Below are 15831 nucleotides of genomic sequence, written 5' to 3' on the forward strand. Positions count from 1 at the left end.
CCAACGCAATATGCTCGTCTCTGAAAATACAGGACACTTTAAACCTCATAAAACAAAAGCTCATCCTCAATCGTGAAGATCCACTCACTTGTACAGTGAATGACACAGTTGAACCAGGAGTATCTCAAAGTCGTGCTAGAATGTTGAAGCTACTGCAAGAGTTCGCTGAAACCAACAATGCAGTTCTGATCTCTCAACGGCAAGAAATCTTCGATCGTATATCAGGCCTAAGTAATGGCCTCCATGTCATTACAGGCATTCCAGAATGTGAACAAACATTCCTCATAAGATTCTTCACCTCAAGCTTCATAAAAAATAATAAGACCGTTATCCTGACTGCATCAACCGGAGCAGCGGCTGCTCGCCTTAGCAGCTTTGCAACTACAGTCCACTATCAATTCACGATTCCTTGTTCCAAACAGCATTTTCCATAAGCAATTCATCCCACAGATGAAAGATTTGTCGATATACATGGTGTCAACATCATTATCATAGACGAGATATCAATGCTAACGAGTATAATCTTCAATATGGTCGTTCGCCACATAGTTAACATCAGCAACTCTTGACCCATTCAGTCAGAAGCTCATCTTGCTTTTTGGGGATTTGGCGCAACTTCCTCCAGCCTGCCATCACAGGAGCCATTATGCCATGTTTGCAACATACAAAACTCAGCTTACATCGCTGCAGCCACTACCACAACATGACCTTCTCAGTTCACCATACTGCAGACCCCGCTTACGTCCAATTCTTGGATACGATCCGTGTCAAGCAACCAACAGAACAACAAATAGCAGAAACGCTTTCACAATGTGTAATTAATGAAGCTGAACTCCTACGAGTAATTGATGATGCTACTACATTGATATGTACTCATAGGGAGGACGTATATAAGTACAACAACTTCATTCTGCAAAAGTCCTTCTCGGCATCCGATATTTTTGCCATTCCACTAAAGACCAATGCTCTTGACGAACCATTACTGCAGGAATGTGGCTCCAAGACAAGGCATTCCATGAGATGGACAATATTGCAATTAGGGCTAGATATATGATTACAGAAGACATTAACTTGGCTATGGGTGCCGCAAATGGCTCCACTTGCGGTACACTTTCCATTCATACGACTATACCGGTCAAATTGCTGCTATAGAAGTAATATTACTTTCCACTAATACCACCATGACAATACGAAGGACTAAACATACTACAAAAGCAATCAATTGCAAATGGTTCCACAAAAGCACATTCCCTTTGTCACTCGCGTACGCAATCATTGGACACAAATCTCAAGGAGCTACGATATCAAAGAAATCCATCCTCATTATAAAACAAGCTTTCGCCCCAGGATTGGCATACATCATGTTCTCTCGGGTGACAGAAAGACGTCATCTCAAAATATTGAACATCCCAACCCCAAGGATGTTCTGGCCGGCCAGTAGAACACTTCCCCAATGGTTAGACATTTCCTCGCTTATTTTCACAAACAAGTCCTCTAACTCTTTCTGTCTTTCATCTCGTAAGGTGCATGGACTACACAATCAATTCTTTGACGACAGTTTTCTTGACTACAAATTTCCTTCATATCAAGTAACAACCTCCAACATCTCCTCATGAACACCGATCAGGTAACCATTCCTTGAATTAATCTATTTTGTAGCTACATTTTATGCCATTCAATATGTAGAAAACTCAACCATCATATTTCTCTTTCTCTATCATTCAGATATTTGATAAATTCATCAACATCGCAGCTACCTCAAAACCAAAAAAAAATTATTCTGTATACCCATCTTCAAATCAAATGCGACTAGCAAATATGGATGGCGAGGCCCCGAGTGCATTCATTGAAGGGTTCCGCATGACTCATCTCCTCCACTCATACATCAATAAACGCAGCAATCGAAACAAAGAATATAGAAATAACGAGCTAAAGTTGACAACAGGTACTTCGAGTTCTTCATATTCTTGTATTGCAAACACTGAACATTAACAAATTTGGTTACTTCTACAACATCTATTTTTTTTTTCTACACGGTTACAAAAAGAGATACTGTTATCATTGGGCATTGACTTTGATGAGTCAAACAAACTATTGCAAGACACAGAAGCCCAAGAAATACTGAACACAAAGACTGTTGGAATCACCACCTATGCAATCGAGATACTGCACTACGGTTACAAAATTGCCCTTGACAAATTGTTTGTTCTCTACAAGAATACAGCAAGCCATGCACTTTCCAACATGGTCAAAGAGTTTGGGAACGAATTCAGAGGGAACGAGAGAGCAATCTTAATTGATGAGAAATTCACATGGCATTTTACTAGAGACCTTTTTGATGCCCGGTTTCGTGAGACAACTGATCTATTTCGAAAGCTTGAACCGCTATATGGTAACCATATGCACCCCTTATAGAATATAATTATCTGATTATTATATGATTACATACTAATTGAGCACATCACTTCAGTGCAGAACATCGACAACGAAACCAACAAGGAGATCCCCAACAACATAACAACTTCACAAGAGGAAGCAGCACGTTCTGACGCTACTCCAACTCCTAAAAGACAACGACAGACAAAGAGAACTACATAGTTTACTTTATTAGGTGCAAAATCAATAACCGTGTTTACATAGGCATGACATCCGATTTTGAAGCTAAGAAAAGAGCACATGACAAATCCACCAAAATGGATGAAACATGATGTGTCGTCCTTTCTCCCATTTTGTCAAAACTTCGAGTTTCATGTACTGCACAATACACACGATAAGAACACTACTATTGCACTGGAAGCACAAGAGATAATTACTCAAGATGCAACGTCCACCAAAAGATACAATAATTTAAATGGACATCCTCCAAACTACAAGAAATACTATTATTTAAAACACAATATAGAATATAACGTACAATGAAATTTAATCTTTGTTCTAAGATAGCAACTCTCATTCAGTTTTCTCTTCTGTATTAAATAACTTCTCAAGAGTCTTTCCTCTAATATCTGTGATAATTTTTATGTTATGTTTCTCTATCATTTGTGAGACTTTTTTTAAGTTATGTTATGTTTAAGCTTATGTTCTGCAATTTTTTTCTTAAAGTTATATTACGTTCTTACTTTTCTCTACAAGAAGCTTTCAAATTTTAGGATTCAACCCCTATAGTACAATTTTAGGATTCAACCCCTACATGTTCTACAGCTCAATGACTGATCAGGATACTAGTTCGTCCACATTACCTAAATGTCTTGCAATAACATCAAGAGAAATAGACAATGCATTCCAACAACCCCATGTCTAATACTTCTACAAAAAATGATCAACTAATAAAAAACAAACCATGTAGCGACAACTGATATATTTTACAAGAAACTTATACGTGTACAAATGTTGCACCTTGTCTTCAGCACAAATTAATAGTATTCCTTGCTACTGCTTCTCAATAACTTATGCACTAAACATATCATAACTCATTCCGGCACTCTCCAACTTTATACCTTCTCCTCCAAAGCTTGGCAATCAAGGCATACTAGTTTGAGTTGAAGACACCAATTTTATATAAAACAAAGTGAAAAGTGACCATGGCCTCCAGAAAAGAATGTGTAATCCACTACTCAGTCCTCTTTATAGAAATAGAAAAACAAATGTGACCTCTCTCACAATGACCTGCACATACAGAAGACATTTCTTTGTTAATTCCGAAGAATTCAAGGCTTTACTAAGGCCTTCTGCAAGCCAAAAAGTACAGTATCCTGCTTTGCTACCGACCCTTTTTTTTTGTGCAAAGCAAGGCAATTATTGTTTCCTTGCATAGTTTCACTTCTAGAGACCAAACCCCTCTATGCGATAGTGCACTGGATTGTTTTCTTGGCAACCTTCCCCATCAGTTCAGGTAACATTCAACAGGAATGCGCACAAACTAGCAAAATTATCCCTCAAATTATCCAAAGCCCATTCCATCTCACTAGAGTTGCCATAAACCAATGACTAGGATGATAATATGGTTGTATTGCCAAAACCAGCAAGCAACCAACAAGCTACCCAAAGATGATTCTGCAAAGGGGACATCTCACATCCATATGAGCCAAGGTTCGTCGCATGCAATACATAGTTTCAATTTCTAAAACAAAGTGGAACACCGAGTGCCCATAGAATTGCAAAAGAAAGAGTCAATAGACCTTTCAGGGCCCATATCTCTATCTTCCCATATCATTACCATCTCCAACTTCCTACCAAACATGCTGTTGTTTCATAAAATCATTATTCAGAAGTCGTCAAGATTTACCTTTGGACACTAATTTGTAGTATTGGCACAATCACACAGAGCAAACACCATTAACAGATCCTTCCTACAAGAAGTGCCGATGAACAAAATTTGTAAGCATTGAGGTGATAAGGTTGCAGTATCTCAGCTCACGGCTTACGGATAAGACCAAGTATCTCAACTCACTACACAGATAAAGGCAGACTATCAAAGGCCAATGGTTGTGGGGAGGCTTTGCAACCGGTACCCCACTTTTTGCAATCCCATCATGTTTGAACCGAACCCTATGCAAAATGTAAGCATGATCTTCTCGCAGCTCCAAAAACCCTTCATAAATGTGGAGTTACAGCATGTCCCCTTCCATCCGTACCATACACAAAAAATAAGCAGAACCTTTGATTCATCATAGCTCCAAAAATGCTGTCTATCATCATAAATGCAGAATTAAACCGCGTCCTCTTCTATCTTTCTGTAGGTCTTTTGAATCAGTTTGCCTAAAAACAAAGGGACTCTGTTATTTAGTTTTCCCCTTCATTGAAGGACTTGGTGTTAGATTGTCCCATTTCACCTCCTAACCCAGAACCTACAGTACCATTATTGGATAGTCGCATTTCCACAGCAGATCCTCTACTTATCTGTACGCCTTCTGGCACCCCACCCCCAGGGTAACCTCTGGACATCATCAAGTTGTTCATAGGCATGGCTGCCTCAGAGGGGTTCATTTGAAAGACATTTGCCCCTCCCTGCCCATGCATCCCTTGCTGTGGCTGTTGTAGCTTCGCTTGTTGTAATGCTGCTACCTCATTGGGTGTATACTGCATAGGATTCCTCATCATTGCTTGCGACGGCATATGCTTTTGTGCTTGCTGAGGTGACATATACTGCATTGCCATCGGCCTATGATGTGCCTGATCAACCAAAACAGAAAAAGAAAAGGCGTCAGCTGAGGTAGCATTGCTCACATATAGCGTCATCTGAGCACATAAGAGAGCATCAGCTACTATACCTGTTGGGCTATTGGAAGTGGTTGAGTTTGAGCATCTGCTACAGCAGCTAAAAACATCAGATTTGATTGCAATTTCTGTTGAAAGCTGCATCCCACAACTCATCAATATTCAAGCCTAGGCCAGCTGACAGATTAACTTGCAAACCAATCAAATGTTAACTCATTCACAGGTAAATCCACAAGGGTGGTCAACGGGAAAAAGAGCAAGTTTTTCCTACCCGAGATACACTTTTTGGGACACATCTTCTCCACATAGGGTGTACAGATGGACCCCGCCAAGATAGAAACCATCCGGAATTGGCCACATTTATAGAATGTACATGAAGTTTGGAGCTTTTTGGGCTTATGCTCTTACTACAGGCGGCTCATTAGAAAGTTTGCGAAGATTGCTTCTCCATAGCATATCCTAATTGTTTGCTTGGGCCCTCAAAAATTGCATCATTCAAGACACTCAAGGAAAGTTCATGACTGGTCCTCTTTTGAGTTTACCAGATTTGTAGAAACATTTCGAGATTTACTATGATGCTTGTGGTAGCAGTCTGGGAGCGGTCTTAATGCAAGAGGGCCATGTCATAGCCTGTGAGGGTAGAATATTCTCTAGACGGGAAAGGATCGCACAAATCTATGAGAAGGAGCTGTAAACAGTTAGACACATTCTGACTCAAGGAGACATTTCTAGCTCGGAGCAGATTTCTGTTACCATATACGTGTGGTAGTGATGTGTGTGAAACACACTTAGGACCGCTGGGGCATTTTTTCCATCACTCGTGCATTGTATATACGCCCATCACTCTAGGGCTATCTTATCTTTCCATTGCACACTAAGTAATACACTCTCTTTTGTGTGCCTTGAGCTTCCTTCATCTTCTCGAAGCTGTGTGTGTTTCCTTGCAACCCTAATTCCAACAATTGGGATCAGAGCAGGTTGTGTCCTCCCGAGCTTAGTCGCTAGCAGCTCCATCACACGCCTGCTCACTTTCTCCAATTTCTGTGAGCTTTGGTGAGCGTCAACGGGTTGACAAATACTTCGGAATGCCTCGTAGAGCTACGTCTACTCAAATTTTTGATTCGGGCTCATTTCGGCCTCTGTTTCCACTACAAACAGTCCTGTGCAAGCAATTTTGTCATTTTTTGCAAAAATTTTGTCAGTGTCGTTTTCTGCATAACAGGTCCCTTACAGTCTTCTACAGGTTGTGCTATATAGCACGTGTTGGTCCCGCTTCGTTTCTCCTCGACACAGATGTGTCAAGATGTTTGCCGTTGGGATGGGGACAATTACCCTATGGGGGCTTACATGATGCAACATGTCCTTGTATCAAAGGGCGTTTGGATTATTGTGCAGGACATTGATGTATGTCCTAGTTCCGAGGATGTAGGCAATGTTGAGGATGTTGCAAGTTTTGGTTGCAAGGTTGTTGCTGGCAGAGCCGTTTTGCCTACGACTGAGCAAGCTCGTTGGGATGTAAGAGATGCGTGCTCATGCATTGATTGCCTTGTCTGTGAAGCGCACTATTACTCCTCATATTCGTTCAGCAAAATCTGCAAAACAGGCTTGTGATATTCTGGCTGGTCTTTATGCAAGTCACAATGAGACTAAAATTGCATTGCTGCGTAAAGAGCTAGAGTCGAAGATTATGCATGAGGAAGATGAGACGGACGCTTTCTTTGCTCGTGTCAAGGATATTAATGAGCAACTTTTCTACAGGCAAAGTCATTTCTACAATTCCCTTGTGCAGTCTATTCTTGATGCTTTGCCAGGTTCTTACCAGACTTTTGCTAGTACTTAGAGACTTATGACCCAAGGAAATCCAAAAGTTGTCAAATTTGATGCATTATGCACATTGCTGTTGCAAGAGTCACTTTCCAGGAAAAACAGGGCTAATCAGCGTACAATTGAACACACCTTTATTAATGCTCAAAGAAAAGGTGGTAACAACAATGTAGCCACTTCTCATGATTCTTCTGCGAGTGGTAAATCACCTTTTTCCTAATGCTTCTACTGGCAGCAATTTATCTGGGAATTTTGGTGAAAGGGCAAAAAGAAGATGCATTGCCATTATTGTAAAGCTAATGATCACTTGATCAAACAGTGTCCTAAGTTGAAGGCAAAAGAGTCTAAGAAGAAAGAGGTTGGTTCCACTACAAATGCAACTATTGTTGAGTCTTCTGTGAAAGTAGATTGTGATGTTGATGTTGATGCAGAATGGGCTTTTAGTGCAGAGTGCACTTACGATCCTTTTGTCCATGATGCATGTATTTCAGTTGCTACAGATGCTCATGTGTGATACTTTGACAGTAATGCTACAAAGCACATTACCTCTCACCGTGACTTGTTTACCTCTCTCGAGGATGTCCCTCGTGGAAATTCAGTCACTTGTGCCAACAATGCCTCTTATCCGGTCAAGGGAGTTGGAAAGACTATGCTGACTGCTATGAATGGCATTTCTTTCACACTTGTTGATGCACTTTATGTAGCTGGGATCAAGAAGAACCTTTTGTCTATATTTGCACTTGCTAGATTGGTCTTGTTGTGAAATTTGTGGATAACAGATGTACAGTTTATGATCTCAATTTTGGTGATGAGATAGTTGCATCAGGCATTTTATGTCGTGGGTTGTATAAGCTCACTTTGTATGACAAGTGTGGGCAGAATTTTGCGAATGCAGTTGGGGATTCTGAGGCTATTTCAAATGCAAAACTCTCGATCAATCGAACTCGAAGGATGACGGCTTTTTTATTATGCATCAAAGTGATGGTTCAGTTTTGGATCTGAATGGTAGCATCTTTTTTGTCGTGCCAAGGCATGCCCAAAGAGTGTCGCAATGTCCTAACTTCATGGTGTGGAAGTCGGTCTTGCCATGGTATCCTTAGATGGTAACAGGAAGAGCACCAATGAGTGGTGCAATTTTATGAGTTTGCCCTATGGCTAACTCAACCTCAAGCTCTTCAGTAAATTGATCATATTCACGGTAATAGACTTGGATACTCCAAGCTAAGAATCTAATGGAGCACACTTGAGAGAAACTGAAAGAACTGAACAAAATTGAGAGAGAGAGAGAGAGAGAGAGAGGACACAGCACGACGGAGTTTCGCGCCCATAGAGACTTGCCCCAAAGACTAGCACCCCTTTCTGTATTACTACTTTATTAATGCTTCGCAAAGTACAATGTCCGAGCGTCCTCTTCTCAACAACGCTCCCAAGCTAATGCGTCCGTGAATGAGGCCCTAGCAATGAATTGACCGTGGGCCTTCCAAAAGGAGCTTACATGAAAAGCTTCAAGTCTAAAAGCATCTTGGCTCAAAAGCTAGCGCTAGAAGCTGCCATCGCGATTTATGGAAATGTATACAGCTTGCCACGTCAACAATGCAAATCGCAGACGTCCGTACAATTGCCACGTCATCAACCTTCTACGCAATTTTTTAGTGGGCCTGCTTTATTTTTAATTTCTTGTGTCCCTTAGGTATCATTGGATAGGGTCCCATAAGTTGGTAGGAACTAAACTTTTAAAATTAGGCCTCTCCACAAGACTTGAAAGTTGGTAAACTACTTCTACATCTTTCATTAGGGATTTGACTCCTCTCTATCAGAGTCCGTCCTTTAGGTCATGCCATGTCATCACTTTGTGACATACCCCCTTCTTGAACGAATTGTAATCAACCTTAATTACGCCTACAAAAACAGACATAGGGCAAAAACTAGTTCAGTACACACTGACTAGACGCACTAGGCGACACATATCCAGTACTTGCACGAAGATGAGAGTCACTGAACATTCAGATCACATTCATTATCCCCGTCGAGATCTTAGATGAGAATCATGATCACTATAACGTATTTAGCAGTCACATCCAGATCGCACAGATCTCTAGCGAATGTCTTGATTAACTAAATCTTGTTACTATCATATCCACATCACCGCTCAGGTGAACAAGACCTAAACGTTGTAATCATTTCATCCTTGAAACATGCACTCAAACACTACACGCATGAGAGAGTACATATAACCGATTCATTTTCAGAATTAGCATTTCAAAGTACTTCTTTTCATAAAGTCATACAAAAGAATATTGTCAGCCTGTCACTATCCCTGAAATCACAAAAGAAATTAGTGACTTTATCCCATCTGGGTAATCTGTGACGAAGGAGCGGAGTAACTCCCATCGTGCAATCCACACCGCACCAAATTCAACTTGATTAGAATGATTTTTAGTGTGCTTTCTATTTAGACTTTTTAACTCTACTTGAGCATGATGTTTGTAATTTGTTTGAAATATAATTTATCGGAACTTGTCTCGGTATTGATTGAGTTTGCTTGATTCTAGTTTTGATGTTGGTTTCAATGCAAACTGGAAGACCTCTGGATGACGCAGGCTGCGGTCTAGGGAGCATCTAGTTGTATTTGGCGATGCATGTAGCGGTCAAGAGTGTTTGGTTGTAAATGGAAACCTCCAAGCGACGCTGGTTGTGGTCTAGGGAGCGTTTGGTTGTATATTTGGCCTCTAAATACCTCATGGCCAGGACTTCGGTTCTAGGGGGAGTATTTATGGAGGATTTGTCTCTCTGTCTTGTGTTTCCATCTGTAATCATCGCCATTGAATCGTAATTTGTGAAGCATATACTTCCAAGTTGGGTGAGATTGCTTGGGTATGTGATCCTAGTGCATGGAGACACCCCTTTAAAGATCAGTGCGGTCTAGGTGTGATGGCTAGCCTTGCTACGCCAGAATATCAAGAGCGAGGGGCCTAAAACCCAAACTAAAGAAATTGCCCAACTTAGAAAACTTGGCCGAGGGGCCTAAACCCTAGCAGAAGAAAAAACTACAAAATTTGCGTAGAACTTGCTAATGCGGTATTTGCTCGAAAATCGTGGAAATTGTTGATGTGGCAACATTGTACGGACGGCACGGTTTGGAGTGGGCGCTAGATTTTGGATCTAGAGCTTTTAGGAATTGAGCTTTTCATATCTATTGCTTTTGAGAGGCCAAGGGCCTTTAAATAAGAACTTGGGGTTCTTGCTCTGGCATTTCAAATTGCAAAGAGGTAGAGGAGCCCCCAGTAGTTATAACCTGTTGAAGCATTATAAAGAAATACCGAAAGGGACGCCAGTGTTTTGGGGCCAATGCTCTCGTAGTGGAGCTCTGCCGCTCTCTCTCTCTCTCTCTCTCTCTCTCTCTCTCTCTCTCTCTCTCCGTTCAGTTGTTTTCCAGTGCTGAATGTCTGTTCCAATTTGTTCTTTTCAGTTGGCATGTGGTGCCCTCCTGTTACATTGCTCCTCACTTCCTCCTTGTCTTCGCCATCTTCAAATTCCGCAAGGTTGACGTGTCTTTTCCCGTTGAACTTGCTCCTATTATTGCTGCAACCTCTACTTTGACACTTGGACGATGAATGTCCCTTTTTGCCGCAATGCATACAAAATTTGTTTTTGTAGCAATCTTTGGAGGATTGTACAAGCTTGCCACACTGGTAACACTTCTTTATATTGGTTGAACTAGATGAGGAACTACCGATGTTGATGAAGATGCAACTAAAGCACCTCCACTTGAAACTAAAGCACATCATTAGTCTATTGACGAGACTAGAGACATCCTCTCCTTGAAGCATAACTAGCTTGTACAAGTTAATCTTGAGACCATTCTACTATGCTTTGTCTTTGCATCAAAAAAAAATTCTAGGATATCCATGCTTGAATTGCAATGGTGCAAATATCAACGAAGTACACATAAATATCAGGGAATTGCAATGATAATTATACATAAAGCTTGTTCATCTTTGGCTTGAGCTTGTTCACTTAATGCGCTAGTTTGAGTGCCTTCACTTGTCGATGGTTCACATAGTGCTGTAGATTTGACTACGGACCATGATTGTTTCTTCACGAGATGCCCTCTAACTTTGTCTGCCATATATGAAACCCCTCACCATTGAATTTCTCAACTCCCTTTTCTCCCATTGTGCAAAACTGCAAATAACGGGGTTTTAAGACTTGGAGGCTTTCCAAAGTCACTGTCTACCTCTTTGCAAAACCACGATAATTAGATCATCTCCATGAATGAGAATTAGTGCATAGAATGCAAGAATATTGTGCTTGCATGCATAACTTATAACTTTGGGTAACAAGCAAACGAGAGAGAGCTATAGGAAATGTGTCCTTTTCTTTGAAAATCCCTAAGCTAAAAAAGTGCTTGATGCCTTTTGTTGTGGATGAAGCTTCCCTCTTACTGGAATTTTTTGCTCGAAAACAATGTGACTTTTTGCTCAGCTTTGAGAGATTAGCATATCTTTGCAAGAGGTGTTGCTATTTCTCCTTGGTAACAAACCACCCCTAGAAGGAGTGCATTGGAGATCTTTTGGACAAGGGATTGCCCACGAAAAAAGGCCCCCTGTCCGACCTGACAGAAAGGATAAGCCCGATTGGAGATTGATTGGCATTCAAAAACCTAGTTATGTGAACCGCCGATGGGAACCTGTTAACAAGAGAACACCACGTGCCAATGGAAAAGAACAGACGAGATACCTTTAAACACTTCAAAACAACTGAATTGAGAGAGAGTGCACGACACATGGAGTGACACAGTTACACCCCAAGAGAGCATTGGCCCCAATGGCGTCCCTTTCGGAATTTCTTTATATTGCTTGAACTCTGTACAACGGCGGCGTCACCTATTTGCACCTTCACCCGAAAGAGTGCTAGATAATGAGCTATGACCACATATTTAAAGGCCCTACGCCAAAAGCAATTTACATGGAAAGCATCAAACTCTAAAATCATTTGGTTCCAAAAGCATCTCGCCCAAAAGCAACCAGCACTAAATCTGATAATCCGTACAGTATGCCACGTCAGTAGTCCAACGCAAAACGCAAAATTCCGTACATCTGCCACGTCAGTAGCCCAACGCAAATTACGGAGTGTCGTACAGTCTACCACATCATCAGTTCTCCACGCGATGGGCTTTTAAGTGTGCGTATTGGTCCTGCTTTATTAAATGGCTTGTGCCACTAGGGCCCCATGGACGAGGTCCCATAAGTTGGAAAGACTTCTTTTAAAGTCTTGTCCCAATTCGACGAGGATTTGTAAGTTGGTAAAAACTTCTACTTCTTCTTCTTCTATTGCTTCTTCATTTAGAGTTTAGGCCCCTTGGCCGGGATTTGCAAGTTGGCTCAGGTCTTCAGTCGCTTCACATGTCAGCAGTTTGTGACAGAACCAACTACAGTAGAAGCGACCCCACTTTAGGGTGTTGTGTAAGGTCTAGTGACATCCGAGAATGGGGGAAAAAAGGGGGCACGCAATAGCCTATGCGAAACTATACCTTTCGGACCCAAAACATCATTCAATTTGATTTACTGACATCCGAGAATGGGGGAAAAAGGGGGCACGCACTAGCCTATGTGAAATTGTACCTTTCGGACCCAAAACATCATTCAATTTGATTTACTACCATGAAGAATTCCGCCCACAAGCCCACATTATAAAATCAAAATACCTTCCCACTTGAACCACCAACCCTCTATACCAAATAGAGTGAATGACCTAGCCAACCCTCCTCGTGAGGCTTTGTGGGAGGGTAAAGCTCAAATAAGATGTTAATGCAAAGTCTTACACAGCTCACAAACTCACACCTATTTTTGGCAAAACTTGAGGTGGTTAATGAAAGGGCTATAATGCTGGCTTGATCAAGAGGTATTGATGCGCACTATGCATACACAAAAATTCCAAGTGGACTGAAGCTATCCATGAAGCCAACATTCCAATACCACTTCTTGAGCTTGGGAAGAACTTGACAAGACATCAATTTGATGATGAAAATGGAGAACTGTGTGGTTTTTATTTGGCACATGGAAATGCAATACACAAAATAGAAAACTAGTGATCTCCTAATCTAATGCCTAAGCCTTCTCCTAATCAAGGTTCAATTAACCAAGATGATTAGTGCCACTAGAGACTAGAACCCAAGTACATAATTACCTTAGCTAATCTCCGCATTAATTAGAGAGAAGAGGTGCAAATGCTAATTAATTAAGAGGTACCATCTTCTTATGGCTCCGATACCAATTCTTAATCCTATGGTGGATTAATTAGAGAAGCATGCATAGTGATTTAGAACAACAACAATACACACAATGTATTAAGATGAAATCAAGTACATTATTCACCATAAATTCACACTATAAGTGTGTACAAGATAGGCTCTTAAGTAAAAAGGTGTTGTGCAAATGTGTAGTTACTAAAACAATGTATCTGGCCCCAAGAGGCACCCCAAATCAGCCCCTACAAAGGGGGATCAACCCATGAAGCTAAGACAATGGTTTGGAGCCTTGTACAACTAATTTGGATGCTTGTACACCTCACATGGAGGTCACATGAAAAGTGCCACAAGCTAATGACTAGACTAGAGAAGATACACATCATATGCTGGTGCATAGGCCAAAGGCTGCATACCCAACAGTTTTTACATCCATTGTGTTGTTCCATTATTTTGCCGCCTTGTCAAGTGACTCATCAATTTCATATGATATTCTCATGTGCAGTGCTTCCAAAGCAAAACACTTGGAGCATCTTTGTATGGTTGTCAAATTGCTCCGTAAGCACAAGCTCTATGCAAAGGAGAGCAAGTGTCAGTTTCTGAGGACAAAAAACATTACCTTGGACGTGTTATTTATGAACAAGGTCTCAACTCTCCACATGGATCGGGCAAGCTTGAGACCATTTTGAAGTGGCCATGTCCCGCCAATTTAGTAGACAGACATAAATGACATCTACCCTATGTGGACAAGTTAACTCCTACTTCTAGGGTTTAAGACACCCTAGGAAGTGTTATAGCACCCTTGTGAGCCCGTATGCAAGATGTGCATGTCCAAGCACTTTAGTATAGTTGCATAGTGCAGTTGCATACCCTCTGATGACACATGGGCACTGCCAATGGCATTGGGGAGTGTTTCCATACTGTAGAACTAGTACCTAACCTAGGCACTTGACAGCATATCAAGCACCTCTAATCTAATAATGTTGACAATATTAATAAGTGAACTGGCATTAATTAACGAAGTCATGTGGGAAAATCTGGCACTTGCACTACTCGACCCACGTCCGGTTTCATATTCCATAAAGAAAATAGGGGGACAATATGTCACAAACTGCTGACGTATCAAGTCACTGAAGAGCAGAGCCAGCCTTCAGATCACGGCCGAGGAGCCTAAAGCCTAAGAAGAACATGCAACAGCAGAAGAAGAAGTCCTACCAACTTATGGGACCCCATTCGATAGGGCCAAGTGACATAAAGGGATTAAAATAAAGCAAGACCCACACACACACAAAGACTTGTGTACTTGATGACGTGGCAACAATATGGACGCTCCGAAAATTGCGTTGACATGCTGACGTGGCAATTTGTATGGATTTTCGCCATTTGCGTTGCTGACGTGGCAACTGTACGGATTTCCATAAATTACGCTGGCAGCTTTTGGGCATCGCTTTTGGACCAGATGCTTTTGAGTTTGAAGGCTTTTCATGTAAACTACTTTTGGGCCTAGGGTCTTTAAATATGAGGCCATGGGCTCATTCTCGGGCATGCTTCCTAGAGAAGGTGCAGAGTCTCGAGTACCGGCTTGTACTGTGTTGATGCAATATAAAGAAATACCGAAAGGGACGCCAAGGTTCGGGGCCAACACTTTTTGGGGTGGAATTCCGCCACTCCGTGTCGCGTGTTGTCTCTCTCTCTCAGTTCAGTTGTTCTTGAAGTGCTCAAAGTCTGTTCAGTCTGTTCTTTTCTATTGGCACGTGGTGCCGGTCTTGTGACAAGGGTATCAGAGCATCAGGCGTGTGCTTTTCTGAAAGCATAACGGTCCTACAAAAGAGGAGGCAGAACAAACCAGAGACTACTGGAATTTTATTTGAAGTATCTTCAAGCCCTGAGCCCAGACTTATTAGCCACTCCCACCCTTACTTCATTGTGCATCAGGCGCGCTACCGTCTTCATCGCTCTGTCTTACAGGGCATAAGCCATAAAGAACCCAAGACATGGCGTTCATGGATTCAGCAAAATATTTGCAGCTTCACGACATTCTTTCGCGGCATCCTCAGCAGAATCTTCCAATGCTACAAAGTTTTCAACAATTTTTGAACTACATGTTACCCCCTCTGATGCCCCAGGTGGTACCTCCTCCTCCGGCACCAAAAAGTACGAGAGCTTCCAACCGGCAACCTTCTCAGCCGTCTGTTCCAATCGGGGGAGTCTTCAGGAATATGGTGCAGCCATCTGACCCTGATCCAGTGCAACCGTGTTTGCCACCGTCATTGCCCCCACCTCCACCACCACCACCGCCGCCGCCACCACCAGGCTACAATGGTTGGAGCCCATATGGATACCCTTATTATCCATACCCGGGATATACGCCTAACCAACCCAAAGATTTCAAGGATGGCGGAACGACAATCAAATTTTTCACTTTTTCCGGGGTGAAAGATCGGAAGAAAGCATTGCAGTTCCTACAGCAATTCGACAACATCTATGCTTTGGGAAACTATACGTAAGAATCCAAGATTTCTCGAGTAACGGGATTTCTTAAA

The 15831-nt window shown here is 41.7% G+C and overlaps 1 protein-coding gene across 2 annotated transcripts in view; it reads right to left on the reverse strand.

Annotated features, from left to right (window-relative positions):
* Positions 1-4321: 4321 nt before the first annotated feature.
* Positions 4322-15831, reverse strand: part of LOC147429919 (GRF1-interacting factor 3-like) — a 36493-nt gene continuing 24983 nt past the window's right edge. For both annotated transcript variants that reach the window (XM_086496108.1, XM_086496109.1), the window contains exons 3-4: positions 5271-5355; positions 4322-5172 (exon numbers count right to left, since the gene is read on the reverse strand). In XM_086496108.1, coding sequence (XP_086352234.1) covers positions 4783-5172; positions 5271-5355 — 475 coding nt within the window. In that variant the 3' untranslated portion in view covers positions 4322-4782. The remainder of the gene's footprint in view (positions 5173-5270; positions 5356-15831) is intronic.

The sequence above is a fragment of the Adiantum capillus-veneris genome, chromosome 22 (assembly GCF_014529385.1).
Source record: "Adiantum capillus-veneris isolate H3 chromosome 22, ASM1452938v2, whole genome shotgun sequence".
In the NCBI taxonomy this organism is placed as follows: Eukaryota; Viridiplantae; Streptophyta; class Polypodiopsida; order Polypodiales; family Pteridaceae; genus Adiantum; species Adiantum capillus-veneris.